Source organism: Python bivittatus, unplaced genomic scaffold (genome assembly GCF_059951505.1).
Source record: "Python bivittatus isolate LINGU-HERP-01145 unplaced genomic scaffold, Pbiv_v1 ctg000700_np1212, whole genome shotgun sequence".
Taxonomy (NCBI): Eukaryota; Metazoa; Chordata; class Lepidosauria; order Squamata; family Pythonidae; genus Python; species Python bivittatus.
The window spans coordinates 44718668-44733584 of record NW_028277098.1 but is presented as its reverse complement, the minus strand read 5'-3'; the positions used below and the strand labels follow the sequence as shown (position 1 = coordinate 44733584).

Here is a 14917-nt window from a genome sequence, read left to right as displayed (position 1 = left end):
GAACTGGTACACTATGAAGACTTACTGAATACTGAAGAGACCAAACCGGCCTACAAGAAAGACCATATGAAGAATAGAAAAAAGACATGGCAAGGCAAAGGATTACATGGCCAGTACACAAAAAACCAGCAGGCAAAGCAGGTAACAACAAGACCTGGCAATGGCTAAAAGCAGGAAAATTGAAGAAAAAGACAGAGGTGCTAATTCTGGATCACAAAACCAAGCCTTAAGAACAAATGCATACAAAGCCAGAATTGAGAAGACAGCAAGAGACAGCAAATGCCGTCTCTGCAAAGAAGCTGAAGAAACAGTGGACCGCCTAGTTAGCTGCTGCAAGAAAATCGCACAGACTGACTACAAACAACTGCATGACAAAGTAGCAACAATGGTGCATTGGAATATCTGCAAGAAATACCATTTGTCTGCAAGCAAGAATTGGTGGGACCACAAAACAAAGTAATAGAAAATGAAGAAGCTAAAGTGCTCTGGGACTTTTGAATTCAAACAGACAAGCATCTGCCACACAACACCCCAGACTTAACAATTGTTGATAAGAAAGACAAAAAAGTCTGGATAATGGACATTGCAATACCTGGAGACAGCAGAATAGAAGAGAAAGAACTGCAGAAAATCACAAAATACAAAGACCTGTAAATAGAAATAGAACGACTGTGGCAAAAGAAAGCAAAGATAGTACCAACAGTAATAGGCGCTTGGATGCAATCCCAAAACATCTGGAGTACCACTTGAAGACCATCGGCATTGACAAAATCACCATCAGTCAATTGCAAAAGGCAGCATTACCTGGAACAGCTTACATCCTGCGCCGATACCTTTAACACTATCAAACAACAACGTCTGCCTGTCCCAGGTCCTTGGGAAGGACTCAATAGGTGGATAAAAATGCCAAATCCAATAATAATGTATTAACCAGAAAAATGTTCAGTAAGGAAAACAACACAGTATAAGTGACATTAATTCAGGTTCCAAAATAAGGGGAATAAGAACCATATAGTATTTTTTGCAAGGGTTTTAAACATACATGTGCACAATGTTTGCAAAGTAACTTAATAAAACAGATGAAAAGAATTACTAGCCATATTTACTGGGTAGATCCAAAGGCACTTTTAGGTTCTGGAAACCAAACTGTAAGCTACTGGAAAATTTAAAACCTGAAAATCCAATGGCTTCATATTCTCAGGGTTTGTATGGCAGTATATCTGAAGGTATCTGACTGCAAGGTGGCCTACTGCCATTCTTCATACTTTATCCATTGTCTTTTAATTACTGTGTTGGCTGAAAAAGAAATTATGTCTTACCTTCCAGGGCAGGAGGCATATTCCTGAGGTCTACTGGCTGCCCACTATCCAGTGCTTCTAAAACTAGGCTAAATTTCTGAAATATAAAGATAAGGTCTCAGAAGGTTAAAAGATCTGTATGCTCTGTTCCAAACAATTCACAAAGCAGTGATTTCACATAGGACCCCAAAATATTTTCAGAATCCTGAAAATCTACTTCCATTTAAAGTAAGACATTCTCAAGCTTCTAGTCTTCTGCATGATAAAGATCATGCTTTAAAAAATTAAGACAGAAACAATATGGACTTTTAAAAACTCATTGAAAAAAGTCATTATTGGCCTGAAGTCTTATTTTTCCTCTCTCTGTGATAGTTAGACCCTATCATTTGTCCCCATCACAGGTACACTATATCTTATCTCCTACAGTATCATTGTACTTGCAAACAATTCCTAATTATATCATGTCTAGATAAGCAGGCAGCTGAAAGCCAAGTGAAACACATACTTTTAATTTGGATAAATTATTCTGTCTGCATAACCTATTTACTCCATCTAAACACCAAGTATAGATTTTCTACTGCATGATTCTGAGACTGTAAGGAGTTTTTACCCCATTATGACTTTTCTACAGTGGTACTAATACATAATGAAGAAGTAATTTTATAGCTGGGTTCACACATTGTGCTAAGCTATAACGTAGCTTGCTTGGTTTGAACTTCACACAGTTTTCATTAAAGCCATTTGAAATAAACTGGGTTTATTCAATTAACTGTAGATGAGTGAATGTTAAGCAAATGATAGCTTAATGCATGTGTGAGTCAGTTCATGATGGAGTTGGACACCCTATATATCAAATAAACCAACCAATCCACAAATTCACCCTCAATTGGGAGTGAGGGGTTCTGTAGTCTGGATTATTTTAATATCTAGAGGGCATCAAACCGGAGAAGTCAGGGAAGAATTGCCTAAAGATTCAAAAGCCCAACACAAATTCTGGATTGATAAAGCTGCCTTGACTTGTGAATAATGGAGCCTCACCTTCCCAGTCCTCATATATTCTTTTGCCTTCTCAAGATCACCTTTCTGTTTGGCTTTCAGTGCCGCTAATTTGTACTCCTTCTCTCTTGTCACAAGCAGTGCCCGTGTGCCAAGGTGTTTGGAATCTAAACAACATAATAAAGCCAGCCAATAAAACATATCCTATAGAAGAGCAACAGTTTTTTCCTCCTGAGCTTGGTCCCTGCCTCCCACCCCTAGAAGAGAAAAGCAGCAACATGGCTTATTTTTGTGCATATGTAGAATTCATCCTTCACGAAAAAGCATCAACTAAAACTACTTACTGTTTTCAAAAGCAGCCTTTGTTCCCAGAGCATCTGTATTTGTATCCTGACTCTGGACAGCGGTTCTGTTTACAGACAGCTGCTGATCACTGGGATCCTTTAATTTATGGGCTGCTGCAAGGCCTTCCTTTCCTTCTTCCTCAGGTAATGTTACTTTGCCTTGATCACTTGAGCTTTTAGGCAAGTCACTGTGAGGCATGGTCTGTGGCATAGACAAAGAGCTTTTCCCAGATGCTACAGGTGGTGGCATTTCTTCCTCATTCACTTTTTTGCCATTCTTCAATGCAGCCAACATGGATTCCAGCGTCTAGCAGCGATTGCAAGATAATGCCAACTGATAAGTGTAACATCTCTTTACAGATATCCTAATCAAGCTCATTCACTACAGATATACTTGCAACATATATTGTACTGTAAGCAGAGCAAATAAAAGAAACATACATTTTTAAAGCATCTCAGAATAGCTGTAAACTGTATTTCTCCATATTAAGACAGCTAACCAATCAATCCTTGACCATTCACGATATCACTAAATGGGAAGGTATTAAAACTGATGCAGAAAGTCTATTATATCTGCTTTAAGATCTGATACAGCCATGAGGCAAGTATTAATCTGAACTGCTTCTGCTGGCACTCTTTGGAACCAAAGAACTTAAAAGAAAGTTCTATACAAATTAATTAGAAGTCTGTCCAATGCCAGTATGTGCAGGTTTGCAGTTCAAATTCTTTACATGATCAATTAGAAATTACATGCACTGTAGGAATCCCAACTGGTAAATAAGGATGAAACCAACTATTGAAATCGGCTACTAGCACCACCAATTTTTATAGCAAAAACTAAAGAAGTGAAAACTGTACAGATTAAGGCATTCATTAAAATGCCTAGGAGTTATATTTCCAACTCAAATGGATACTTCAGGTTGCTCTGTGAAATGCTCAAATTTTCATCACACTGCCATGGGAATAGCACTGGTGTCAGAGCACTGATAACTAGGAAAACATTTCTAATTTACATACAGAAAACTGGAAACCCATTTATTCATGCATGATTACATGGGCATACATGTGGGCAGTACTGGGTTCTCTATAGTACGCCACATAACACTGCTGCTTTGTGAATTTCACTGGCTCCCAGCTGGCTTCTGGGTGCATTCAAGGTGCTGGTTGTCACCTTTAAAACCCTACATGGCATGCGGCCAGGTTACCTGCATGACTGCTTCTCCCCAATGGCTTCTGTCTATTCCACCAGATTAGGCAGAGTAGGCAAGCTCCGGGTCCCATCAGTGAAGCAGTGTCACTTGGTGGGTCCTAGGAAGCATCCTTTCTCTGTCATGGCACCTGTCTTTGGAACTACCTCCCCCCGTGATACAGACAGCCCCAACTCTGCTGACCTTCCAGAAGCTGTGAAGACCCGGCCATTCCTCAGGCACTTGGGCTGGGGTGCTAATGGAGCTCTGATGTGGATGCTGGTGTATCTGCTATGTTGCTAGTGATATTTTTTTGAGCTTCAACCTGGTAATGGATTTGATTTTGTTTTGTTTTTATTTGTTTGGCACCCAGAGTATCTTTGGTAGATAGGTGGCAATATAAATATGTTAAATAAATATACATAATTACATAAATAAAATCTACTGGCTTTAAAATACTAGTAATCAGTAGGAAGACATTTTCACTCTTTTCTCAACTACATGTATATCAGATCTCTTAATATATCCTCATCAGCAAAACTGGGACTATCTAAATTATCAGAAAATATAAACTGTAACAGCAACAATCAAAGCTGCTCTAAAGCAAGAATATTTTTCTTATAATTTAATTTGTGACACTTGGCTAAAAATACCTATAAACTATTTGAATGTTAGACAAATGTTTAATATTTACCCTTAGCTAATTTTAGATTCCCTCTATTTTTTCACCAAATATCCAATCTGACTCTTTTAGACATGGCCTACATTGTGCCTGTTACAATTATTTTTAAAGGTTAACTAAATATCCAGAGAAATATTCATTAAACATAGCTCTACCAAAGGAAAATATACTTTCCTATGATATTTCCTTTTTATTTCATGCAACAGAAATATTAACATGTCTAATTATCCCCAAAATTCAATCTGTACAAAATTAAAACAGAATATGATTAGCATCCAATTGAAGTATGAAACTAAAATGAACATGATGCTCTTTGTTCTTCTCAGCACATTCTGTGACACTCCTGGCCTGCTTGAATAATTCCTCCACAGGAAAAATGTAGTGCTTCTGTCAATAATCTAACATACCTTGAGACCTCGCTCATACCGTCGCACTTTGGCATTCTCACCAGCCTCCTTCGCGTTCAGTATTGCTGCCTTATAATTAGCTATCCTTTCTTCTACTGTTTTCTGCACTCCACTGGAAACAACAGGAGTCATCTCAAAGAAGAAAAATAAAAGAGAAAATGAAGGAGACAAGACTAAGATCCAAATAGGCTACTCAAATGTTAGTGCAAAGCTGCTACTTCAAACACGCACAGCTTGGATACCAGACGTAAAACCAACCATCTTGAACAGAAGAACATTTGTTCCTTGGCACCTCTGGGCCTTTTGCCCAGAGAAGCAGCAGAGAGGTAGGTGGAGTACCTCTGGAAATTATGCAGCCACAGGCTAACTGTAGGGAGAGCTTAAGGAATCAAAGTCTCAGACATTTCAGGTAAAGGCTGGACACACAGTTATTTAGAATATAAAAGAACTATTCTCTCCTGTAGAAACAAGGGTGCAACATTCTCAGTTCTCAACATTATGTCTACTTACAAAATTCTCTCCTTCTGTTGGGGGAGAGAAAATCCAACAGGCAAGCACTATATTCAGTCATACAAGAAGAATTGGTGGCAATTACAAACATTTTGCCAAGAGACTAATAGCCTAAGTAAGTATCAGCATCACTGCTTATCATCAAAACTGATAGCAAACAGAATTTACAGGGTAGGTTCAAAGGAAAAATCACCAGTATCGCACCAAAGAAACACATCAACAGAAGAGACTGTCCTGAGATGATCATCTTCATTCATACTGCCTACAGACTGCTTGAAAGCTGACATCTTAAGAGGTCCTTGATCGTACTTATTTGCAAACATCCAAAAGGTGTGCTCTAAATACACTATCAAGATAATAAAACTATAGTCTTGCCTTTGAACTTCGAAACTGCCTTAGAACAAAAGCCAAAGGCTGCAGCAAGGCTAAGTCCCAGTACAGAAGGCAGAAATGTTTTAAAGAGAAATAGGAAACCTCATGCCCTTCAGATGTTTTGGGCTATAATGCAATTAGCCAAGGCCAACACACCCAATAATTGAGAACAATGGAAACTGTATCCAAGGGCACTGGATTGAGAATATATTTATGATATGATGAATGCACTGAACAATTTGGGGTAATAACTAGATGATTATGTTGTTCCTTTCAACCACAGTTACCTGTGTCTGCGTATCAGTGTGTTGCTCTGTGGTTACAGGAGACACTTCCATTGTTTCTGTGTCATTCTCCCTGGTTTCTCCTCCATGCTCCTCTCCCAGGACTTCCTGCAACTCTGCCTAGAGTAAGAACCATGGCAGTTATTGCTGTAGAACAGCTACTTCTATTTTAAGTCCCATATTAGAATGAACTACAGAAAATGTAACATATCTTCCCAAACCTGGTGCCTTCTAGGTGTGTGGACTTCAGCACCCATAATTCTTAACCAGCAGGGGCAATAACATAATACATGGAAATAAAAACTGCCTTAAGCGCCACTGATGAAATAATTTCTGAAATAAAAAATACTTTATTTCAGAAATTATAAAAACCAATATTGATAAGCATATCATATAATATGCAACTGGTTAATTCAACTAGCTAAAAAAATATTCTAGTTAAAACCTGGTATTTGGCATGGGAGGAATGCGAGAACTATTCTGGAATTATTTTTTTCTACGTTCAGGTGAAATGTATTATTTAAAGGCATTTAATATATTTTTCAGTAAATTATGAACCTCTACAACTCCTTTATAGATGCTATTCACAACCAATAAAATGAAGTACCACAATTCAGCACACAGAGTTATTTCCCAGAACTGCCCCTACATTAATTGTATATAGTCTTAAATAGTAGCCTTTTTGCAAGATTGAATTCCAGATGTGCCACTTCTTAAAGTTGCACTTTTTAAAAATTCTAGCCCAGGCTCTCAATCATGGTAACATTATGTCAATTCCCTAACATCTTTCCTTCAAAATCTTATCTTGATAAGTATTTCAGTTTGTTGTAGACATATTATAGGGGAAAAAAGCTCTAAAGAGCAGAAAGAAAAACACTACTTGTAAGTTTTCAATTTCCCACACTTCTGCATCCTTACTATCTTCTGCAGACACATGAAAGACTAGCAAGGCTTGTTTCATATCTTAAGCTAGGCTTGCTTGTTGTGAGACCAAACAGAAATATTAACACATATCACTTTCTTCTTAAAATTCAAGAAATCATGTCTAAATTTATTACTCCTACAGCACACATGGTAGTATTATTACATATTCCTATATTATATACCCATGTGTATCACTTCTGTTCTTCTGGCTCCCAGAAACATCATTACAGAAGACTATTTTTGCTCTAATCTGATGTGATACTGTGGAAATTCTTGTGTTTTAATTACTGTAGCTTAAAACAAACCAGAATTTCTTGCATTTCGCTCTCAATACTCCAAAAAAACAACCTTTGAGGTAGTACAGTATTATGATATTCAATCTTCCTTATAAAGCATCCTGGTGAATTCCCAATGAATTTGGCTTTCATTCCCATAATCTTCCAGCCAACAGGACTGATTTCTATTCTGGTTGTGGATTAAAAGATTTGAAGTTTAATAGAGTCTGAGAAAAATGGTGTAAAATGATGGTGCCTCTTTAGAACTAAGGGGGGAAAAGAACAGTCTTCCAGCAGACTCCCATATATACCAAAAGTTCGGTATCTTCCTCCAAACCTTCATCATCTTCCTCATCCACGTCCTTCATGCACTCAGCAGCCATCTTTTCAATATGATCCATGGGCAGAGGGGCTGCAGAAAATCAAAACCAAGAAAGCTTAAGGAAAGGAACTCAACATTTACAGTTACAAAGTGTAATTCCCATAAATGAAAGGAAGAAGAGAAAGATCCATAAGATTGCAGCTGAAATACAATTCCCAAGCAAATGTTCTTTTCTCTTTCTGTCAGCATATCTCCTTACATTTTCCTTTTGGTTTGGTTTTTCCAGTAGGCAAATTCTCTCCAGTAATCGCTGCTAGCTCAGCTTCCAGATCTCCATCATCTTCTAGATCTAGTATCATCTCTTCAGGATCAAACTCTACAAAAAGACCCAGCTGTTGACAAGAAAATAAGAACAGGAGAAGTATCCATGTTACACAGATGTCTATGCAGGACAAATTAAATTGGTAGGACTGCTTTAACTTGCTTCACCCAACACTGGTATAAACTTTAGGAATAGGGATTTTATAACAAACGCCATCTGCTTACAGAGTTCTATAACACTTTAAGGTAACAAACTCTATACTGCGAATTGAAAGGTATTGTGATTTTTATCTTTCATAGCTACCATATTCATCTCTACCCCAACTAAATCACGTACTAGTTCTGGTTAAAATTTATGCAATTTTTAAACCCTTTCTCTATTTTTAACATTATTTTGTTAATCAGTCAAGTTTAGTAAGTATTTAAGTAATTGGAGTAAAGGAAATACTTAAAACAATTAAAATTATGTATGGTTTTCTGAAGAATATATTACATGACAGGTGTAACATTTTAATACTGACCTTCCTTCTAGGAGCAAAAAGTGATGTATATTTTCTCCTCCTATTATATCCTCACTGTGAGCTAGCTTAAACTAAGAGGCAGTATTTGACCCAAAATTATCCAGTTAAGGTAAGTGGCAATTTGGGGTTCAGATTCTTGGGTTCTCTAATCTAATATTCCTTAAACTGAAAGAGTTTCATGAGCTGCAGCTCAACCAACATCACCAGCAGGATGTGCATACCTGACAGTTCCAGCAACCATATCTCTGTATTTTCCTTCAATTATTCTGCTTTTCAACTGTTCAGAGCAAGAAGCAGAAACTATTTCTTAACTTTCATTAAGAGCTTGTACTCTGGGCCTGGGAGATCCAAACCTAACATCTCTTTTTAAGGCCTCTTCCCTCTCAAAGTCTGGAGTGAAGGATGTCTGTTAAGGTGGAAAAACTGTACAACATATTTTCCTTCTTTCTGCTGAGAGCTTAATACTTATTTTAAAATTCCATCACTTCCACTCCTCGCTTACATAATGAGTATATAATAGAACAAGCTCCCATTTAACTTGTTGTGTTTTTATAACCATTGCAGGGGAAATGAAGACTTTGTTTGGTGTTCCTGGAGCAGACAGTCCCAAAAGATATGTTCAACTTAAAGATTCTGTGGTGATAAAAGGGCTTGGTGAACATTTAACAAGAATTAACACATGGGCTTTGTTCATACACAATGGTAGTTAGCTAATTTTGCTTAGTATAACCCATGGCTTATCACTGGGCATTATCCAAGTTCAGCACTGTAAGATTGAAAAAAATGAGTGCTGCTATTGGATCACCTACCCCGTCCACCACCATGTGGAGTGGCCATGAAGAAGAGTCTGGATGTTTCTGCTTCTTGCTTTGATTAACTGCAGTTTGCTATGTCATCTGAACTAGGCAAACTATGGCTTATCTGAATTACAGTTAGTGGAAACAAGCCAAGTTGTTTAATCACATTTGAGAGTTTGGATAAAGTACTAAACTACAGAAGATCAAAAAGGAAATGAAAATGTCAGGTCTCCAGCCACACAAGAGATGGAAGAAATGTGAATTTGAGGTTTACCCTGGTTCATTCTCATACTGTAATACCACGCTATTTAGCATCCAGTCCAAAATTTACCATTAATGAAATACTAATGCTATTTTTTTACATGTCTGCTATGTTATATAAAACAAAGAGAACAAGAAGGTATTCTGTTTCCTTCCTGTAACCACAAAGGAAAGGAAATTCAAAAAACACATTTTTGTTGTTAACATTTTACAAAGCATCGAGTACTAGGTCAGCCCAACACTCCAATGTATTCTGGAACCACACAAAGAGATCTGCCTTTGGAACTCAAGAATAAGGCAATTGAACTAAATATTCCTGCTGGGCCCAGATTTCGTACATTATGGGAAAGGACAGGGATAAGGTATCCTCCAGTTGTTGGGACTATAGTTTCCACAGAGTTAATGGGTGTTGATTATTCACATTCTGTGAAACTCTTTATAATATAAACAATTTATTTAGCTTGCATTCATTTTTAACATTTGTATTTTAAGCAAAAGTAAAAATGCCAAGTTTAGGAAACTCTACTCCTAAACAGTAGAGGCCTTATTTAAAAAAAAACCCACCAAAAACAGTTGAGATAAATTCTTAGCATGAATAGCCAACGCAATATCTTCAATTGAATTAATTATGCTGACCAAAATCCAAATGCTGAGTTAAACATTTATGTTTATTAATTCAATGTTCTTAAATTACTATCTTTTATCTATAATTTACAAATTTTGTTTCTAATTATTTCCTTGTTTTGAAATTGCACTAAGCACTGCTTCCTCCTGTTTTCTTACTAAAGTTTAAAAACCCTTTCAAAGAGTACAAGATTTATCTTCCTCTCTGTTATCCTACACTCAGCTTGGGTGCGTGGCATTTTTGCAAATCTTACTGGATTGCCTATCAAAAGGATGAAATTTAACTATTCTCTTAATTCCCTCTTTTATAAGATCAGATTCAATAAAAACACTTGTGAAGTTTTACCCTCCCCCGCAGTGTCTCCCACTAATACGGCTATTTGTTCTGTTTATCCCACTCAAAACAAGGTATGCTATGATCATAGTACAACGTGTTCCAGGTTGCATAAAACATTAGAAAGAGGTGCTCATGAAAGCATCCCCATCTTTTGCAAGGCTGCTTAAAAAGCTGCTCCAGGCTGTCTCTACATGTTTGCATGGAACTGTTTTCTAAGCAGCAACAAGTCTCTTGCAAAAACCATGGCTGCTTTAATAACTCAAAGAGAGATGTTTTCTTTCATTCACCTGCACACTGTGAACCATTTCTTTGAACAACCATACTGTATATGATGAATGTAAGAAACTGACAGATTTTGTTTCACAGAGAGGCTGCTTTGGGCAATTTTTTAATTCCTTTTCATTCTGATCATATAAGTACTTTTTGTTTTTCCAAAGCACTGACCAATTTAGTTCCATTACTTTATATGTCAGGCAACTATAGCCAAATAAAATAACTGGCATTTATTTAGATGGTGAAGACACTGTTAGCAACTATTGTCAACTATCAAATTTATGAAAACAAAGAAAAACAAATACATTTAAATCAGTAAATGTCAAACTTTCAGTATTTTTTCTGTGTTTTAAAGAACAGACTTTTCTCTAAATTACCAAGCATACCCATTTTCTCAATATCCTTGGGTTTAAAAAATTCTGGTAAGAACCTAAAATCCTAATAAGAAAATAATTCATTAGACACCAAAATTCCTAACAAGGGACAGTGGTACTATAAATCCCTTGCTAGGCTTTGGTCAGGTTTGATTTAAATCTAAGAAAACCTGATACTGGCAAAGGGCTGGATGCATGGAACTCAATCAGTGCATGTCTCCTATCAGCAAGTGAACTTCTAATGAATTTAAATGGAGTTATTGAAGAAAGCACCACTTCTCAAAGAATGAGGTCCTCCATGGCATCTCTGAATCACAGTTATAAAACCAGGCACTGTGTAAAGGAAATCAGCCTTAATTGATACACAGCACACAGGGCTGACAGAAGACATATACCTGTTTTGCAACAGCTCCTGTTTGACTCTTGGCCTGGGGGCTTTTCCTGGGTCTTCTACCAAGCATACTGGTTCACCAACAGCCAACAAAGCCAGGTTGCTGAGTCCAGAAAGTTAAAGCTACCTACAGATGAGATCCAAATACAACAAGATATATTTGCAAGAACAGCATATAGACACTCTTAGTTAAAAAAATTAAACGCATCCTGATTGAAAAAAGTCATCAAGATACTAGGCTGCTGCTATTTTGTCTTGTAGATCTTAATTCTAAAACAAATATTGTTAACACTATTTCCTCTAACTATAGCACAAGCAGAGGAGATGGGCATCTTTGCTTCTAGAACATACTTATGGCTTGGATTTTCTTGTTCTAACAAAGGTAGAAAGCCAGAATTATCTTTTTAAGATCATGATCTTAAGCCCCTAAAACAAAAGAAGATTCCCACATTCCAAACTGGAATATTGTCAGTTTTCGAGGATTGGGGAGTGGGCAGTCAGAAGTAGGGCTATAGCTCAACAGCAGAACACAACTGTTTAGGTGTTGAGAACTGAGGTCAATGCCAGCATGCCTAGTTAAGGAAATCCAGAACCCCAATGGCTTGATCCAGTATATAGTACAGGCTTGGCTTTCTGTTTATGAGTAGGAAGCAGACACTCAGTACCTTCCACAAAGGCACCACTAGGTTACTCTCCAGACATGTTGGCCTTCAATTTGCATAACTCTATATGTCAGCTTGGAGATTATGGCCACTGAAATCCAAAAGGCACCAGGCTGCCTACCTAAGGAACTGCTTATCACATCCAAAATCAGTTCCAAAACTCATCTGGGCTCAAATTAGCCCCTAGGCCTTCAATATCAGGAAAGAAGGCGGCCACTGCCGTTCATACCAAAGAAAGAAGGTGGGTTCAACCAGCTTGGCATGCCCTGCCCACTCCCATCTGAATCACAAGCCTACCAGATGACTTGCACATATAAAACAACCATCACTCTCCTCGCAAGAGGCAGAGCCTCCCTACCAGCTGACCTCAAACCCAGGCCGATTTCAGGAAGACGCTTTCACACGCTCAGATACACCCAACAAAGTGCATGCACATGTGAATCCCCACTCAGTAGGCTCCAACCGAGAAGGGGGCTCAGCAGCCGGCTAGGACTTAATCCTTCCAGACAAGACCAAGAACAGAAAGCTGCTGCCTTCAGTTCATAACAAACCTTCCCGCTGAGGAGGAGCAGAAGGAGGAGGAGGAGATGGCAACTGCTCCCTCTCGGGCTCCAGGGAGACGAGAAAGCGGCCTATCTCCCTTCCACCACGACGAGGGAGCCCGGGGGCAGGAGTCCACCTCCTGCCGCAGCCGACGGCCGCCCAGCGGAACAGGTAGAGGCCCTAGCGGGACGCGCGGTTGCCTCCTACTTCGACTCAGCTTGGGGCTGCACCAAGGGGCCCCGCAACGCGCAGGCGCGGAGGTTTATTCATTTAGAGAGCGAGATGGAGGCGCCGAAGTGGGCGGAGCCAGAGCGCGCGAGGCCAAACAGGGTAATTGACTCCGAGGCCAAAGCAAGACGGAAAGACTGAGGGGTGGAAGGGGCGTGGCCGAAGGTGTTGCGCCTTTCGGTGAGATAAACGTACAGCTGTAGTTCACCCTTCCCAACCTCCAGATGCATTGGACTTCAACTCCCATCATCCTCTCGCCGAAATAGGGTTTATGGGAGTTAATCGAACACACCTAAGGGACGCCAGGCTGGGGAAGGTAGTTATAAATACCCTCCTTATGCTTGCGTAATTGATTATTTAGCAAGTACATTTGATTTTTTTTTTTTTGGAATGATGTTTCTCCCGCAGAACCAGAAATTAGCCTGAACAGCCACTTCTGATAGACTTTTTAGGGCACTTCAACAAATGCCTACTCAGAATCAAGCTCCATAGGCCCAGTATCGATAAGCCCATAGGACAGATAAAAGCACCCTTAGATCTACCTTGCAATGGAAACTGGCTTTGCTGACTTGAGTTTATTTTACAGTGAAAGGACAACCCAACTGATGTTTTTGATCCTCCGTAGTTTTTTATACTTTCTTAAACCATATTCTTCAGGACGCTCTGGATTGATTGCAACCTTGTACATACAATGGGTTATACATTGTGCTAAGTCTTAATGTAGCTTGAGTATGTACAGTATGAAACCAACTACAGTGGTTTGCAGAGCAAGGTTTATGTAGCAGTGAAATGTGCAATAATTCCATTTGTTTAGATCAGTGTTTCTCAGTCTTGGGAACTTTAAGAAGTGTGGACTTCAACTCCCAGAATTCCCCAGCCAGCATTCTGGGAGTTAAAGTCCACACTTCTTAAAGTTCCCAAGGTTTGAGAAACTGGTTTAGATGATTGACTCCAGATAATGCAATGGCTCACCACAAATAACTGCTAGAAGCTGTAAATGAGCAACATCTGGAGGGCCACAGAACTCTCCTTTATTCCATATTGTATTATTAAACATGTGCGAATCTGCTAGGTAAAGCCATCCCGTGAGATGGATGAATCGCCAATAGGACCACAATGCACACCTTTCTCTTTTTTTCCTTCTTGCTCAATATAGGTGAGAGTGCCAAATTCATGTTTCTAATGTGGCTTCTGTAATTTTAGCTTAGTGTGATAGGTTGTGTTAACCTAACAAGGTGCTTTGTAAAGTAGATTATTATTATTATTATTATTATTACTACTACTACTACTACATTCGATTTATGTCCGCCCATCTCCCCCCAATGGGGAACTCTGGGCGGCTCACAAAATACATATAATACAATTATACAATTAATTACGCTGTGTGACCGGCAGGGGTCGCTAGGGGGTCATCCGGGCTTTTCCTCCTCCGTAGATCTTCCTCGCCGCTCATGCTGGCTGCGTTCGGAGGTCGATCAGCACCGGTATTTTGCTCCCCTGCGCAGCACCGCCGGTTCCTCCCATCTAAACGGGAGTCCCCATTTATCTACTCGCAGATGGAATAGCTTTCGAATTGCTGGGTGAGCAAGGAGCTAGGACAAGGGACCGGAGCTCACCCTGTCCCGCGGAGCTGGGCTCGAACCTTAATAGATGTCCTGAACCAGTGACGGAGACAATAATGTACTGGATGATGACTAATAAATAACCTGAGAAGTGCTATTAAAAAGATCCCATTTGAATGGAATGAAGCCTATGTTGAAATAGACTCTACTTTCTCTAATGATTTGTTCCAAGTGCAGTTTGCCTCTATGGTTTGGAGCACATTTTTTAAATGGATGAAAAGTGATTTCATCATCTCGTGGATTACTTAAGTGCTTTATAAACAAAGTTGCCTTGGAGCTTAAACTGATTCCAAACTATGGTAGCAAGTTTGTTCACTGAAATTGGTAGATACAATATTATGTGTTGTTATCTGCACTAGCTA

General features: G+C 38.9%; 1 protein-coding gene across 1 annotated transcript in view; it reads right to left on the bottom strand.

Annotated features, from left to right (window-relative positions):
- The window catches only part of CC2D1B (coiled-coil and C2 domain containing 1B), a 41873-nt gene extending 28921 nt beyond the window's left edge, over nt 1-12952 (bottom strand). The window contains exons 1-9 of the mRNA XM_007432956.4: nt 12714-12952; nt 11505-11627; nt 7861-7993; nt 7591-7691; nt 6084-6200; nt 4915-5046; nt 2639-2945; nt 2337-2461; nt 1320-1395 (exon numbers count right to left, since the gene is read on the bottom strand). Of these exons, the coding sequence (XP_007433018.1) occupies nt 1320-1395; nt 2337-2461; nt 2639-2945; nt 4915-5046; nt 6084-6200; nt 7591-7691; nt 7861-7993; nt 11505-11570 (1057 nt within the window). The 5' untranslated portion in view covers nt 11571-11627; nt 12714-12952. The remainder of the gene's footprint in view (nt 1-1319; nt 1396-2336; nt 2462-2638; nt 2946-4914; nt 5047-6083; nt 6201-7590; nt 7692-7860; nt 7994-11504; nt 11628-12713) is intronic.
- Between the last annotated feature and the right edge of the window lie 1965 nt (nt 12953-14917).